The sequence below is a fragment of the Lepidochelys kempii genome, chromosome 4 (assembly GCF_965140265.1).
Source record: "Lepidochelys kempii isolate rLepKem1 chromosome 4, rLepKem1.hap2, whole genome shotgun sequence".
In the NCBI taxonomy this organism is placed as follows: domain Eukaryota; kingdom Metazoa; phylum Chordata; order Testudines; family Cheloniidae; genus Lepidochelys; species Lepidochelys kempii.
Genome location: NC_133259.1, coordinates 17,667,349 through 17,684,624, shown reverse-complemented (window position 1 = coordinate 17,684,624; position 17,276 = coordinate 17,667,349). Strand labels below are relative to the sequence as shown.

At 41.5% G+C, this 17,276-nt stretch overlaps 1 protein-coding gene across 9 annotated transcripts in view; it reads left to right on the top strand.

The window, feature by feature from the left end:
• WDFY3 (WD repeat and FYVE domain containing 3) overlaps positions 1–17,276 on the top strand; it is a 262,278-nt gene that overhangs the window by 195,148 nt on the left and 49,854 nt on the right. For all 9 annotated transcript variants that reach the window (XM_073340560.1, XM_073340559.1, XM_073340566.1 and 6 more), the window contains 4 exons: positions 1,521–1,681; positions 3,207–3,436; positions 4,448–4,557; positions 13,906–14,088. In XM_073340560.1, coding sequence (XP_073196661.1) covers positions 1,521–1,681; positions 3,207–3,436; positions 4,448–4,557; positions 13,906–14,088 — 684 coding nt within the window. The remainder of the gene's footprint in view (positions 1–1,520; positions 1,682–3,206; positions 3,437–4,447; positions 4,558–13,905; positions 14,089–17,276) is intronic.

Genomic DNA, 17,276 nt, shown 5'->3' with positions numbered 1-17,276 from the left:
AGGGTCGGGACTGCTGTTATGGCCAGCCTCATGCGGTTGCAGAAGCAGGAAGGGGAATCCTTATTTCCTTCTACTCCACTCATCAGCAGTATAAGAGCTAGCTACTAGCTGGTCAAAAGGAAACAGGAAGCTGCTAGCAGAGCCTGTGACAAGGGCCGTGCTTAGCATATGAATGCATGAGACACACTGGGGACTTTGACTGTTGTTGTAAACTAAGATCTGTTATTTGTTAGGAAATGGTTTTGTTCAGCACTAGTTTAATATGAACAATATCAACATTACAGTCTACAGAACAGTTTCTAGTAAATAGCACACTCCATCTGAAAATCCCCAGCTCCTTACATGCATTCGTGTCTGAATTCTTATTCCTTCTCGGAATCTGTGTCAGCAGATGTACATCCTGCTGAGAACGCTAATTCACTCTAACTTTTTGTTGCTGGTGAACTCAGACATGAAATTGTTATTCCTGTCATGAGGAAGAAACCCACACAAGCGCATATTTTGGCCATAGGTGTTCTGTGTTTTTTTAACAGTTTGTTAGTTCCTGTGCAAATGAAGTATAGGTGTTCGTGTTAGCAGGTAAATACATACACCATTGGGCATTAGACAAAATACAGATATGCCTTCCTATTATAAACTTGATGTATCAAATTAACTTGGAGGTGGTTAGTATTACAGTAGCAATTTTGGGTCTCCAGTGCTAGGTGCTGTGTATGCGTAAGAGAGAAATATAGAGGTGCATCATATATGGAGATTTAGTGCCTTCCTTTGGGAGACCAATATGCAGGAATCCTCAAATGATGGACTGAAGGCCTCCATGCTTAAGGAACCATCTCTTGATGGGAACCGTCTCATCAACTATTCTATCTGAACTTCCTTTTTTGGAAAAATGTTATTGGGGAGGTTGTGGTGAGGCAACTATGTGGAGGCCTCAGATTTCCTGGATTCCTTTCAGTAGCTTTAGACTTGGATGTGACATAGATGTTGTGTTGATCTTGTTAGCCATCATGCTCCAGAAGGTGAACAAAACTAGGTGTCCATGATGCTTCTCTTATAGCAGACCAATAACGGATACAAAAGATCATGTTATGAACTTCATGAACTCAGTCATGAGCACAGGGAGTTGTACTTGTGTGGCTCTGCTCTGTCCTCTTAGAGAGATATCAGTTGGTGGAATAAAGCCTTACCCAACAAATATTAACACATCCTTCAATATGCACGTATGGCATTGTTTTTCTTCCTTCCTTGTTTTGGTCTGTGCTTAAAAATATGCCTTCAGTGCCCACTTCACATTGTCACTATTACAGTTCAATAAATATCTTGCATATGACATTAACCTCCTTTTGTTTGACTGACAATTCCAGGTAGCATTTCATTCAGATGACTGTAGCACTTTCACCATGTTGCAGAATAAAGAAATTAGTCTTTAGAAGCTATTGGGCATGCTGAACACAAATAGGTGATTGGAGAGGGGTTTTGTTGTTGTTGTTTAAATCATTTTATGTTCTTTTGTAATTTAGGTGAAGATGCATCTCTGCCTATTACAAGTGGTGGCAGCTACCAGGTGCTGGTGAACAATGTGTTTTATTTCACACAACGTGTGGTGGATAAGCTTTGGCAGGGCATGTTCAACAAGGAATCCAAGCTTCTTGTAGACTTCATCATTCAGCTAATTTCACAGGTAACAGTTCTTCATAGTAGTTGTATTACTGTAGTGCCTAGGAGCGCACGTCATGGTCCAGGACACCTCAGTGCTCTACAAACACAGAACAAAAGGGTGGGTCCCAGCCCCAAAGAAAGCATATTTGTTTAATTAGTGTAGTTTTAAAAGATTGTCCAGAGCACCTTATCTTTCTCCTTGGCAGTGTGATGATGATAAACATGATATAAATGCCTAGACGAATGGAAACAACTCAGGACAAGATATCCCCTTTCATCCCCAACATCTTGGGCCATCCACAAATTATTTGTCAGACTCTGTAGTTATATTATTGAAGATCTGAACAATCTTAGGTGTCATTTTACAAGCCCCTAGTGCATGAAAATTCCAGAGAAATGTATTAGGCTGTTACATACCAAAGGATTTGCAAGTTTGCGTACACAGTGTTTTGACATTCTCATGCCAAACTGGGAGAGGAGACTAAAAGAGCAATGTTTCAGAGTAGCAGCCGTGTTTAGTCTGTATTCGCAAAAAGAAAAGGAGTACTTGTGGTACCTTAGAGACTAACAAATTTATTTGAGCATAAGCTTTTGTGAGCTACAGCTCACTTCATCGGATGCATTCAGTGGAAAATACAGTGGGGAGATGTATATACATAGAGAACATGAAACAGTGGGTGTTACCATACACACTGTAACCAGAGTGATGGGGGAAGGGGCCTTTTGTAGTGATAATCAAGGTGGGCCATTTCCAGCAATTGACAAGAACATCTGAGGAACAGTGGGGGGGGGCAGGCAATGTAAGTTTTCATGTTAGTGCTCTGTCTTTGGAAATATATGGGCTTTTCTCCTCAGCCTTTTTCTTTTTTTTCCCCTTTTTGAGTCTGCACCTTCATAGCATGGCCTTTTGGTGTTTATATGTAGCGGATCAGTGTTCTGCTATGATACAATGTTTTGATAGTGGGTTTGACTCATGTACCTGTCTGAGTATGCTGTATTCAGCTCTCTGGTGTCTGAGTGCCTGATGAAGAGAGAGGTCTTGTCTATTCTGGGGATATTTTCCCAATTATTCAGGCTTAAAACCATTGCTGCAGTATAGATAAGACTCTGATGCTGGGAACCATTTTTATAACTGGAGTAGTTGAACTTGATTTCAGATTAATTAGATTTAAAACTGTTATGAATTTGTGAGAGGATTTCTGGAGTAAGATGAGTCCAACGATTCCTCTTCCTCCTCCTCTTCCACTGAAGCTCATTGAGAACCTTTGTTGTGAAAAATTAGAACACAGCATTTCAATAAGTTACCACAGAAGTTGCCATAAAACAAAATTCTTATCACTCCATTTATCAACATGAGTTCAGTTCTCATTTCCAGGCAAGCAAGACATTAATACATACTGGGATTGAGCTAAAGAATTAATCAGTACAAAGATCTTTTAGTAAAATGAAAGTTTTTTGAAAAAAATCAGTGTCGGATTTGAAGAAATAAGTTTGTGTGGAGATTTCACTGTCTGACATTATATTAATTGTTTTGTGCTTTCCATCAGTCAAAAAGAAGATCTCAGGGGTTATCACTGGATGCTGTTTATCACTGCCTGAATAGGACCATCTTGTATCAGTTCTCAAGGGCACACAAAACTGTCCCTCAGCAAGTTGCTCTCCTTGATTCTCTAAGGGTCCTTACGGTAAACAGAAACCTAATTCTGGGACCCGGGAACCATGATCAGGAGTTCATCTGCTGTCTCGCTCACTGCCTGATTAATCTGCATATGGGGAGGTAAGTGCCTCAAACTTAAATTCATCATACTAGAGTCAGTCTTGTACAGTGTTTCTTCTTCCTCTCTAAGCTGTGGCTGTTTACTGATGAATCACAAACAGCTGGCAAAATTGTGGATCTCTGTTTATAATGTTTGATGCCAGGAAAGTTCAAGATAACTGAAATGGTTCATCTTGAACAAAATTACAATTAGGATTATACCCCTCAGACTGTATTGCCCATCTCCTTTCCCACAGCTATGTTAAGGTATTGGTACACGAATATACCTTGTTCATCAGCCTTATTAAGCTTTAATAGTGTAAAATATCTGCAAGATATTGCCAGCAAATGTCAGAAAACAATAACAGTGAAATACTTGTAATAAGTGTGGTTGATAATCAAAGTGGGATGTGAGTTTCAAAGAGAAAAGAACTAGAATTATTTTGCAAATAATGATTTTTTTGGTGCACTCATTGCCTTAGCATCTGGGCATACAACATTGGTTAAAAACAATCAGGCATTATATCAGCTCTCTACACCAGCAGCATAAATAGCCTCTTCTTTGTATCACCTTCCTGAACCGTTATAAATAACTGATGATCTGCAGTCTGGCAAATGCTTGACCAAATAATGTGTCTTGCACTCTGTTGTAAAGGTCAGGAACACCAATCTGAATTTCCTGAATTTCCATATTCTTCCGGTGAATTTTTTTTCCTGGTTCTTTGTATTTTATCTGTCTCTTGAGTATTAATACCAGCAGAAATCTAATGCTTCCCATTTGACACTTGTCATCAATTTGAATTGTACAAGTTTCACCCTATCTTTCCCCAGTGACTTTAGTAGAAAACCATGCCCTTCTTCATAAAACTGCAGCTCAGAGTGAGGCTGCATATCCCCAAAACAAGAGGGACCAGAAGCATGTCTCTGCTCCTGTAGCAGTACGCGTTGATTCGGTTTCATGATACCACAGAAAGATTAACCACTTCAGTTCTTAAACCCTATCTGCTTCTGTTCATTCTAAATTTATTGTAGTGGTGTTGATGGATTTGGACTGGAAGCGGAAGCCAGGATGACCACTTGGCACATTATGATCCCCTCTGACATTGAACCAGATGGAGTCTACAATCAAGATATTAGTGAAGGTAATTTAAAAAAGCAGCTAAAGCTAAGATCAGATTTCTGTTAATACCACTAGATTCTTAAAATGTTCTTATTCTTCTCCTTCCCTTCCTCACCACCATCTTTTTTCCCATTTTTTGGTGCAGGGTGTTGGCGGAAGGAGAGGGTGGTTATCTGAGATGGTAAACATATCAAAAATGTAGAACACTTCACAGAAATATTGAGGAGCATCCAGTGACAGCTATCTATTTATCAAAACAGTGTGAACATTTCAGTCCCTTCCTGATATGGATATAAAGGCCATTAAAAGTGTTAACAATACTAATTAGACGCAAAATTTGTTTATATATACAGAGGTTAGTCCAATATGAATCGATAGTTTCGTGTATGTCAGCTAGATCTTGGTAAACAGAGGTAAGAAGTAACTATGATTAGGCAAAAGGTATATAATTCAGTGAAAACAGCAGGATCTGTCACTTACTGGAAATTAGCTACCAACTTGGTCCAGAGAGGGAAACTGGGATTATTACAGATGGATGTTGAAAAGCACTAAAGAGAGTAGGTAGGATGCCTGAGAAGCAGGTAAGAGAGAACCACCAAAGAGCCCCTAATGATACATGAAGAAAAGAAACAGGTGAAACAGGAAGATATGGAAGTAGCAGTTTTAGGAATCAGGGGCGTGAATATAAAAGTTAAGTTCACTGTCAATCCTTATCGCAGAGAGAGAGTGGCCACCCTATTATTGTTCTGTACCCTTCTCAGTGTTCACCTGTATCAGTTTGACAAAACCAACCCTTAGAGGAGAAGATTCAGTGAGGTGAGCATTTCTAGTTTCATGAAGGTTGTATATATTATTACATACACAAAAAACTGTGTTAAAAGAACATTAGGTTGCAAAGTCAAAGACTCAAAACTTAAGAAATACCAGAATTTAAAGTTGCGCTTGCAACCTTAATTCCACTCCTTTTGCATGTGCATTATGATACTTTTTGATTACATGATCCCATCCTGCTTTTTCCACAGGACCCCTGCCTCATTCAGTGAACAGCGCTCAGTGAATGAGCAGCTATTCAGTATTTTGTTTTTCCTCATTGTTCAGTGTATGACCCTAGGCCCTATTTACTGCATATTTATTCAAACCTTCCTCTGAAGACAGAATTATTGATTTCCTCATGTTTTTTTCCCCTAAGGTACTCATTGCAAAGCATCTGAGTGTTTCACAAACATTAATTCTTCTGAGAGTGCTGGTCCCTATGGGTATTCACTGTGGGTGGGTGTGCACGCCTGGGACCAGAAATTCGTCAAAAGCAGTGTCGGTTGGTCCATGCCCACACTTTGCGCCGCCTCATGCTTTCAGCTGCACAGATGATTCACCTCTCCAGTTCTTTTCCTATGGCTCACGGTTTGGTTGGAACCTCCTGTGTCCATTCTTCTCTTCTTCTTTACTCCTGCACAGAATCTGTAAATATTGTAAATAATAGTTTAGCTTGGATTATTAATTTAGTTTAATTTTAGTGCTACGTCCCCTTATCTCCTGTTGTTTTCAGGTACCTGTTATGCCCTAAGTACCAGGCTTTCAGCCTTGCCTGGCCTGCCCCACCCCCCAGGTCTTCCTGGTGAGTGCCTGTATTGCTTCAGGGAGTTTAACATGCCCTGGAGGTGTGGCGTCTACCATACTTCTCTCCATGTACCATGTACTGTCCATGTACTTTGAACTTAAGCTTTGAAAACACTTTATGGAGCTCTCTGAGACCTCGCTTGGATCCTGGGCCTTCCCTCTCCCCTTCCACCTTTCTGGGCAATGTTTCACTGGTGTCCTGAACCAGTAGTTTGGAGTCCTTCACCAAGCACAGGTCTTTACCAAGCAGAACCATGAGGAATATAAGAGCAAATGCAAGAAGACGGATAAATCTATTGATGGATCCTTGAAAAAGAGTCCATCTTGCCCCTTTGTCTGATACTGCCCAAGACTCCGTACTCTGGAATGGGTGTGCCTGGAGTTTGTAGAGAAAAGGCAGTACCCTGAAACCACATAGTGAGGGACTGTTAAGAACTCCAGGAAGGTCAGAAGGGATCATTTCCCCCTGCTCTGACAGTACTTCCCCCATACAGATCCGCCAGCTTCAAGAAGGCATATACAGTCCAGACAAAGCACAAGACTATGGGCAGTTCACTCAGAGAGGTCCTCACTATGCTGTCCTGGAGGACTTATCTATGTATGTGGACCCAGAGACTCTGATTCTCTTAGAATCAATCCTGCTGCAGAAGGTCCTCTCCCCAGCAATGCTGGTACTAGGAACAGGAGGATCAGCCTCATCCACTTCACTTTCCATCTGTCTGTTGTCCCAGTCAGCTGGAACTAGATCCAGCAGCCCCACCATTGGAATGTGAGGAGTCCTGTTCATCAGTTGCAAATGAGCCAGTACTGATGGTCTCTCCAGATACCCAACGGAGAGCCATCAGCCCAGCTGAGGCTTTGAGAACCACTCTCCTTCCCTTTCATCCCCACCATCAGTAATTCTGACCCAAGGACCAATGATATCCATTGTGAGGTCCAACTCCGAATCCCTGTGACTCATCCCATCATTCTTATTGGGGTCTTTGGGACCCTTACTACTTTCACAAAAATATGGGACCCAACATTCTGCGCCTAGAAGTGTTTAACACCAGGTAAACAACCGTGGCCCCCACAGAAACAGCTGATGGAGGAGGATGAGCCAGAACCGCCAATACCACCAGAGTTACCAGATTGATTTTCTTTATCCTCTGCGTATGAGGCAGTATCACCAGCCTCCCCCTTACACCCAGATGATTTTAAACAGTACCAGGATCATTTCAGGAGAATGCAGATGCTCTCCGGTTTCCACTAGAGGAGATCCAGGATCTGGCACATAAGTTCCTGAACGTCCTTCAGGCTACAGTGCCCTCCAAAGTGGTATTCCTATTTAAAGAGGCCATCATGGAACCTGCCAGAGTGATCAGGCACACTCCTGCCACCTGAGCCCAGACCCCACAGAGGGCTGAAAAACATTATTTTGTTGCCACCCAAGGAGTGGAATTCCTGTTTTCCCACCCTAATCCCAATTCCCTAGCAGTCCAGGCAGTTATAAAAGAAGCCAGCTACACCAACCCAAATCCACTCCACCAGATAAAAATGCCAAATGACGTATTTTCATTTTCCATACACCAAATGAATCTATTTTCTTCAAAAAAAAGAAAAGGAGTACTTGTGGCGCCTTAGAGACTAACAAATTTATCTGAGCATAAGCTTTTGTGAGCTACAGCTCACTTCATTCTGAACAGCAAACTTCCAAGCTTTGATGTTGAAATATGGCCTCTTGAATTATAACAAGCTTTTAGAGTTCATGAACAAACTTCCTCAGGAATGCAGGCCTAACTTTCAGGCCATTCTGGAGGAGGAAATGCGAGCAGTAAGTTGTTCCCTTCAGGCATCCCTTGACACAGTAATAGGCTCACTGGTTACCTCAATAATCCACGAGACAGCTTCATGGCTGCAGACCTCTGGGATCTCCAAAAAGGTCCAGACCACCACTGAGGGCTTTCCCTTTGATGGCAGCAACCTCTTTAGTAACCAAACCAATGAGTTGCTCCATACTCTCTCAGATTCACAAGCTATCCTCATCTCTCTGGCTATTTATACTCCGGTACCCTGTAGAAAATACCCAGGCCTCATCTCCCTTGGCATTGACTGCTGCTGTCTTCCTACAGATAATGTATGAACCTCCAAGAACCATCCTGAACCCCTGTCCTCCACTTCGCAGCCACGTCTTAGAAAGTTGTTTAGATGAGACATTTATGGGTTGACAGCCAGTCTCCCTTGCCCACTGTCACACCCTTTCTCCTGGTGTGACATGCTATTACAATGGACAAGTAGGTCCTGAACGTTCTATGAAATAGCTATATGCTAGAATGGCTCCCTCCTCTCCCCTCCCCCTCCCTTCCAAAAAAAAGACAAAAACCTTCCTTGTCCCTTTTCAGAGACCACTCTCATGAGAGGATTCTGAAATGGGAGGCAGACTGTCTTTGTCTTTTTCAACTGGGGGCAGTAGAGACTATATACCACCCTCTCACATAAGGATGGACTTTTATTTTAGGTATCAGAGTAGCAGCCGTGTTAGTCTGTATCCGTAAAAGGAAAAGGAGTACTTGTGGCACCTTGGAGACTAACAAATTTATTAGAGCATAAGCTTTCGTGAGCATCTGATGAAGTGAGCTGTAGCTCACGAAAGCTTATGCTCTGATAAATTTGTTAGTCTCCAAGGTGCCACAAGTACTCCCTTTCTTTTTATTCTAGGTACTTCCTCATTCCTAGAAAGAAAGGTGGCTGGAGCCCCATTCTGGACTTCAGACAATCAAATTTCTTCATACAACACTCAAAGTTCAGAATACCTGACCACTCTGGCCTCTATAATACTCTCCATCAATTCAGGCAATTGGTATATAGCCCTCAATTGGAAAGACACATTTTCATGTGGACGTTCACCCTGCTCACAGAAGATTTCTGTCCTTCGTAGTGAGCCAAGAACACTTTCACTACAGCGTGCTCCCTTTCAACCTCTTGGCTGCCCCAGGGGTATTTACAAAAGTTATTGCAGTGATGGCCACTTACCTGCACAGACAAGGAAGACCAGTATTTCCTTTCCTGGATGACCGGGCTGTTCGCTGGTCAGTTATACCAGGAGGTATATGCAACATCCACCATCTCATTTTCACTCTTTCAGTCACTTGCAGTGCAAGCCAATTTAGGCAAGTCCATGTTCACACCAGACAAACCATAGAATTCATTGGGGTGAACTTGAATTCTGACATAGTGAGAGCTTACTTACCTCAGGAACAGCTCCTTGCTATGAGGGCTCTCATTGACCAGCTTCACCTCAGACTTACAGCCCTATTCTACCTGTTCCTGTTGAGCCACATGGTGGTGTATGCTTATGTCATTGTACTTACAATGCCTTCAATCTGGTTATTGTCAGTCTGTGCCTCAAAAAGGGACTCCTTAGACAAGAAAGTTTCTCTTCCTTGGGACATGTTGACATCTCTCACCTGCTGGGACAACCAGGACAAAGTATGCATGGGGTTCCCTTTCATTTCTATATATGCAGTCATCTCGGATGCCTCCCTACTAGGATGGGGAGCACATCTTGACAGCCAAACAGGCCAAGGCTTCTGATCGCCTCAGGAATCCAAGCTACATATCAACCTACTCAAGCTTTGAGCAATTCATAAGGTATGCAAGACATTTCTACCCATCATTCAATCCACCCACTTAGAGGTCAAATCAGACAGTATGGACCTCTTCTATTATATAAACAAGCAGGTAGGAGCAAGATCCACCCCACTTTGCAGAGAAGTGGTCTACCTCTGGAACTGGTGCATCAGGCAAGGAATCACCCTTTGAGCAGTACACATCTCAGGAGTGATGAATTCACTGGTGGACAGTCTCAGCAGCCTTCGCAAACAGAGCATGAGTGGGAACATCACCCATCAATAGCACAGCATATCTTCCAACAGTGAATGTTCCCATCTTGGGATCTCTTTGCATCCTGAGACAACAAAAAGCACCTTGCGTACTGTTCCCAGCCAGCCCAAGGCCTCATTATCAGAAGGGACGTCTTCCTGGTGCAGTGGTCAGAACCACTGATGTATGCCTTCCCTCCCATACCTTCGCTTCCTTGTGTATTCAGGAAGATCAAACTCGATAGTGATCCTTATGGTGCCTTGGTGACTGAGGCAAATCTGGTTGACTGCCATACTACAGCTAGCCTCTCACCCATGTGTCTACCTGCCACCATTCTGGAACCTGCTTTCCCAGAATGAGAGAACATTGAAGCGCAACATCTCTACATCTGACAACATCATTGTTGATGGGCTGCATGCATAGAGAGCATGCTATGGGGGAGTTCAGTCCATCCTCAATACCAACAGGAGACCCTCTACGTGGAAATGCTACTCTGCAAAGTGGAAGCAATTCTCCCTTTGTTGTCAGCAGCATCATTTACATGCAGTGGCACTGGGCATTCCTGTCATTCTGGAGTATCTTCTCTCACTCAAGATAACCGGCTTATCAGTCAGCTTCCCCACAGGTACATTTGGCAGCCGTCAGCACTTCCCAGCCCCAGGTGGAGGGCTACTCAGTCTTTATTCACCGTATTACTGCAGAGTGACTGAAGGGATCATAAGGACATTCTCTCCAGTTTCAAAACAAGTCCCTGTCTGGGATCTGAACCTCTTCCTCTCTGCACTCATGAAACCACCATTTGAACCCTGGGCCTCCAGTTCTCTCCTTCACTTTTCTTTGAAAATCGCCTTCTTGATGGCAGTTACCTCTGCTAGAAGGGTTGGAGAGCTTGGGATCCTTATGGTGGATCTACCTTTTTGCAGCTGTTCACAAGGTTTCTTTCTAACTCCATCCAGAGTTCCTACTGAATGTTCCTTCTGAGATTCACCTAAACCAGACTGTTCACATTCCAGTGTTTTACCCAAGCCTCACCACAACATGGAAGAGACAAGGCTCCATTCCTTGCACGTGTGCAGGGCTGTAGCCTTCTAACAGCATGGAACGGCTCCCTTTCAGAAGTCCCTAAGGTCGTCTGTCACCATTAGAAAGCTATCTCTTGCCAAAGGGTCTCTAAGTGGATTTCCTCCTGCATCATCCTTTGCTATGATCTCATGAAACCCCATCCTCCTCAAATTGTCAAGGCCCATTCTATGAGAGCTGAAGCAGCATCAATAACCTCCTTACAGAAAATCCCCCTCTCAGAGATAGGCAGAGCAGCTAGCTGAGGCTCCATACGCAACGTCACCAGATATTACGCACTAGCCCAAGCTTTGGCTGGGAGGGAGTGTCCTTGGCCTTAGTGATCCCCCACTTTGTGGTACAACATGCTTCCTTGCACCCTGATTCTCAACAAATACTGCTTGGGAGTTACCCACAGTGAATATCTATAGGTCCAGCAATCAAAGAAGAAAGAAAAATTACTTACCTTACAGTAACTCTTCAAGATGTATGATCCCTATGAATATTCATGACCTGCCTTCCTTCCCCTCTGCTCGCATCATCACGTGATTCATGGCAGAGTCAGAATTGGAGAGGTGGTTGGTTCACACTGTCTTTTATGTCCTCTGCTGAAAGTATGAGGAGGCACACGTGTGGACCAATGGACGCTAATATTCTGGGTGCAGGAGCATATGCGTTCCCACAGTGAATACCCAGAGGGACCACACAGCTTGAAGAATTCCAGTTACTATAAGGTAAGTAACCTTTCTTTTTCCCAACATCTCTGTGAGACTAAGGGGTATTATCCCCATTTTACAGGTTGGGGAGCTGAGGCATAGAGAGACTAAGGTCAGAAGTTTCCATTAATTTTTGGTGGCCCTTTTGAGACACCTACAACCTGAATTCCATATGTTCAAAGCACAGCTTCCATTGCTGTTCTGAATGCTCAGCACATCAGACCCCAGGGTCTCAAATCAGGCACTGAGAAAATAAGAAACACATAATCAGTGATTTCCTGTGGAAAAGTTTGATGCAAGTTACTTGCGTAGTGTCACACTGGATCTCCATGTCAGAGGCAGGTATAGAATCCAGTTGTCCAGGGTCGCATTCAACGGCCTTCACCATGAGATTATCCTTTTTCTTCCTGCAATCCCTTGCCTCCTTCTCTACACACCTTTCAACTTGTACAACAAATGAGGCAGGGGACTTATAGGCAACAGCCTCCTTTACTAACACAGCTCTGATTCCTCTCCAGAGCAGGTCCGTACTATGCATTGAATAAAGCAAGAGTCCTATGGAAATAAAAGTATGTGATCATGTAATCAAAGACGGTATCAAAGTGCTTATGCACAAAGGGGCTGAACTGAGGTTGCACAGGCACTCTTAATAGTGGCATTTCCTAATTTTTGAGTGCTTGACGTTACAAGCTTAGTAATGTTCTTTTAACTTAAGGATTTTTTTGGTGTAATTTGCTAGCTTTTTAAAAAAGGAGACTGAATTTGTATTTTCAGTTATGTGGCATCACACTGACATCCACATGCTTCATCATGAGGGTTGGAACCTTTATATCCACCACACATACCTGTGCCACTTGAACTATTGGAGTAACTGATAGAGGATGACAACCCATTACTGTTATGTGAACCAGCACTAGGAGGGGATGGAAACACATGCACTTTACCCAGTGGGTTTCATAATTCTTTGCTGACAGTGGAGAAATGGTGAAATTCTGGAATCTTGAGTTCCATTCTAGGTTTCAAAGGGAATTGACCACTTCTTCTGTGTCCCGTCCAACCCTCCCCTGTCCTGTCTCTTCCCAGTTAACCAAACCCTTTCCAAATATGCTACCAAACCCTTTCCAAATATGCTTGCTCCATATCACTTAAAGCATTATTTTAAAATGGGAGGAGTTTAAGTCCTTAATGATTCTTTTTTGTCATCTTTCTTATGCCCTGGAATATCTTAAGGGCACAGAATACTCAATCACACAGACTAATGGTGATGAGATGTAATACTAGTGAAGAAAGTCTCGTTGGGAGCTCAGTTAATCCCACTCATGCTACTGATGATATACCAGTTCAGTGTTCTTCATTGGTAGCTTTCATAGGCAGAATGTAGGCAGCAGCCTTCAACTAGAACATTGTATCACTACTAATAAAACCAGAAATATACTGCCACAGTCTCAAAATGTAAGCTACCTCCCTCACTTGGGGGCCAGTTTGAGGAGGAGATAAAAGTATGAAATTAAGATAATACTTAATGTGGAAAGGAAGACATGATTCAGAAAACAAGACTGAGTCCCAGATTGATTATAGGTATTGAATGCGCTGAACAAATATTGTAAATAATTTTTTTTGAGTTGTCACATGAATGTTCTTTGGTTGTGTTTGTGCCTGATTGTGTTTTGCTTCCCACAAACAGTTATGAGTTCAAGGTTAACAGAACGAATGTCAATTTAAAAGTTACATGTGCAAGAATTTCTGGAAACCAGATTTTGAATACGCATGTCAGTATATTTGCAGTGGACTTGTTGACTCACTCATCCAATCAGGAAACAGAAGCAATGCTGTGTGACTTACCTGAAAAAAACACAACTAAATCAACACAGCTGGAATGCTGACTACTCAGAGAGAAGTGTTTGTGATCACCAATCTATGGAAGGAGAAAATTTGTCAAAAAAAATTGGTCAAATGCAAAGAATTTGAGGAAAAAGACATTCTGCATGTGGGGAATACAAAGCCTTCTTTGTCAGATATATATTTTTGTATGAATTAGTCACTCAGCTCATTAATACTTACTGTAAAACTGCCAAAATGTGGTCGGAAATTATTTATGATCTTTTTACCTTGTTTAGGTCGCCAGCTTCTTTTAAAAGCCATAAACAGAGTATGGACAGAGCTGATTCACAGTAAGAAACAAGTTTTAGAAGAAGTATTCAAAGTCACACTACCTGTCAATGACCGTGGCCATGTGGATATAGTTGTAGCAAGACCTTTTATTGAAGAAGCAAGTTTAAAATGCTGGCAAAATCACTTGGGTAAGAATAAATGTGAAGATATAGTATTCCAAAAAATATCAAATTGGTCTGTTATCTTCTACACCAGATGTTCAGTCTCATGTGTTTTGTAACCTTAATAATGAATTTAGGAAGTTTGTGTTCTGTATATACGTTATAGCACTTATTGGCAGATATAACTACAATCACACCAACACCTCTGCGTAACAAACTGGCATATGTTTCTCAAACCATGGTACAAATTGCAGACCATTACACAAACAGATATTTAGCAATAAAAGAGAGACAAAATAATATGCACTTGTAGCATAAATAAAATATGATGGCATGGGTTAAAAAATTTATTCTCTCTTGTTTGGGAAGACCTGTACAACTCATTTGTCATACGTCCACCTTTTGTGAATAATGCACTTATCCTGTACTTGTGGCAGCAAAAACATCCTAAATTCCTAGATTTGTAGAGTTTACAGTCAGAAGGGACCATTAGATTATCTAATATGATCACAGGCCATTAAGTTTCATGCAGTTACCCCTGTACTGAGCCCAATAACTTTTGTTTGACCAAAGCATAACTTGTGTTTGGTTAAAGCATATCTTCCATAAAGGCATCCAATCTTGACCTGAAAACATCAAGAAATGGAGAATCCACCATTTCTCTCGGTAGTTTGTTCCAGTGATTAATCATCCTCACTGCTAAAACGTGGTACTTTATTTCCCATTTGAATTTGTCCTGGTGAAGCTTTCAGCCACTGGTTCTTGTTATGCCTTTCTCTGCTAGATTAGAGCCCTTTAGTATTAGGTGTTTTCTTCCCTTGAGAAAATTTTCTTCTTTTTTGATGAAGTCACCTCTCAAGATTTCTTTTGATAAGCTAAACCTTTGAGCTCCTTTAAGTCTCCCAGTAAGGCATTTTCTCCAACCCCTGAATCATTTTTGTTGCTCTCTTATGCACCCTCTCCAGTTTTTCAACATTGTTCTTAAAATGCGAACACCAGAACTACATGTAATATTCCATTATCAGTCTCACCAGTACCACAGACAGAGGTGAAATCACCTCCCCTTTCCTGCTCATTACTCCCCTGTTTATAAATCCAAGGGTTGCATTAGCCCTTTTTGCCACAGCATCATGCTGGGAGCTCATGTTGATTTGCTTGTCCAGTATAACTCCTAAATCCTGTTCAGAGTCACTACCTTCTATGATACAGATCTCTATTCTGTAGATATGGCCTGCATTTCTTGTTCCTTGTTGTATAACTTTATTAAAACACATTTTGTTTCAATGGACCTAGTTTACTAGATGATTCAGGTCTCTTTGTATGAGTAATCTGTCCTCGTGGTTATTTTTTGCCAATCTTTGTCGTCCTCAAATTTTGTCAGCAGTGATTTTCTGTTTCCAAATCGTTGGTGAAAATGTTAAAAAATGTAAGCCTAATATTAATCCTGGCAGAACCCCACTAGAAACACTCCCATTGGGTGATGATTCCCATTGAAGGCTACTTTGAGATCTGGCAGTTGGCAAATTCTTAATCCACTTTGCTTTAAATCCCTATAGAAGTGTAAATATATTACATTTACTTGTATTCTCCTCAAAGACTGAAATCAAGTCTGTTTGAGAAGACCTGTTTTCCATAAAACCATGTTGACTGGCATTAATTATATTCTTATCCTTTATCACTATTTCTTATAAGGTGATTTCTGTTCTAGAACTAGAGCAATGGTTATTATTCTGTGCATTCCAGAATAATACTGGAATATACCAGTATAACTAATACTCATTAGTTATAACTCTTATCTACAGAATTGTTTTCATAAAATTTATTCCAGTATAGTTTTTGCAAAAATATCATTTGAGGCAAGTCTGGGTCCTGACCATCAGTAAGTCACATTGTCAGCAACTCTGACGCTACTGTTCCTGTGTTAGATGTTCACTAAATAAGGATGGGGAATTAAACAAAGGTTGGGGTATTAATAGGAATTAAAATATCTTCAGCATTGTATCACGGTGCTATAACTGCAGACTGAAAGAGGCATCTGAAGCCAATAGCACTGAACTATTTGCTGGTTTCACATTTGTTTTATTGGACAAGGTTAATCTCTGTGGGTTATTGTTTATTCACATTTGAAAAGAAACAAGTGACCAGTGGAATTTCGGGACAACAATCCAGATTAGCAGTAGGTTCCTGTTAGCATCCCAGAAAGGACAGTGTGAGTCCAAGCTCCCACTCATTCATTTCAATGCTAAATTTTCACAATTTAGTTAGGTCTTTTCGAAACAGAGAATATTAAATATGGTTGCGAAATCAGTTAAGATGCGGAAAAATGGACAAATACTCCTTGTGTACCAATATGGTGTAGTGTAACCTGGCTTTGATGACAGACATGGTGTAAAAACGGTTTGCATGGTTCTTTTCCTCACTTTTTCCATCACACCTTGCCATTCGCAATACTTTGTAACCCAGCCAAAACTTTCATTAACATTTTGTCTTGATTAGTCCATGCTATCACTTTAATTTTTAAAATGATAAATGGCAGGCATTAAAAACTAATTATGGAGAGGCTGGTTGAGACTCTATAATTAAGGTGGCTTTCTGAAATAATCTTAAAATTCTTGGTTTTCTACATCTGGCTGGGCTTTCGTTGTGGAAATTGAGTGTTTACGCAAAAATTGTCAGAGGTGAATCTTCAGTAGATCCATCTCAATAGGTAGTTTTTGAAAAGAAAACAGGGTAGACAGGAGGCTGTATGTAGAAGCCTGAGAGGAAGAATGGGACATACAAGGAAAAGGCAGGAAGGATTAGGAGGGAGACAGGCTGGTGGAGAGGGGATGAAGAGGGATAAAATGGCAGCTCCCCAAAGCTCGGTGTCAGGAGAGGGTAAGTGGAGTCCCCTTCAAGAAACTAACAGGCAGGATCACATATTTCTGAATTTAAGGTTGAATATTGAACCTGAAATGATCACGTTTGGTAGTTGTTTCCCCCAATGGCTCAAAAATCAGACAGCAAACAACAAAAGTGGAGTGGTGGTGGTGGTAGTACTTTTAAAGCTGCTGATCTTTTTTATTTATTTATTTATTTATTTATTTTTGTCAATTTCATGATTTCAGGGGGCCTAATACATGATTTTTAGATTTGGCAATATTGCTTCTTTCACCTTTCTTTGTTTCCCTGCCACAGCCCCCAGTTCTCTCTCTTTCACCATATCTCACCTCCTA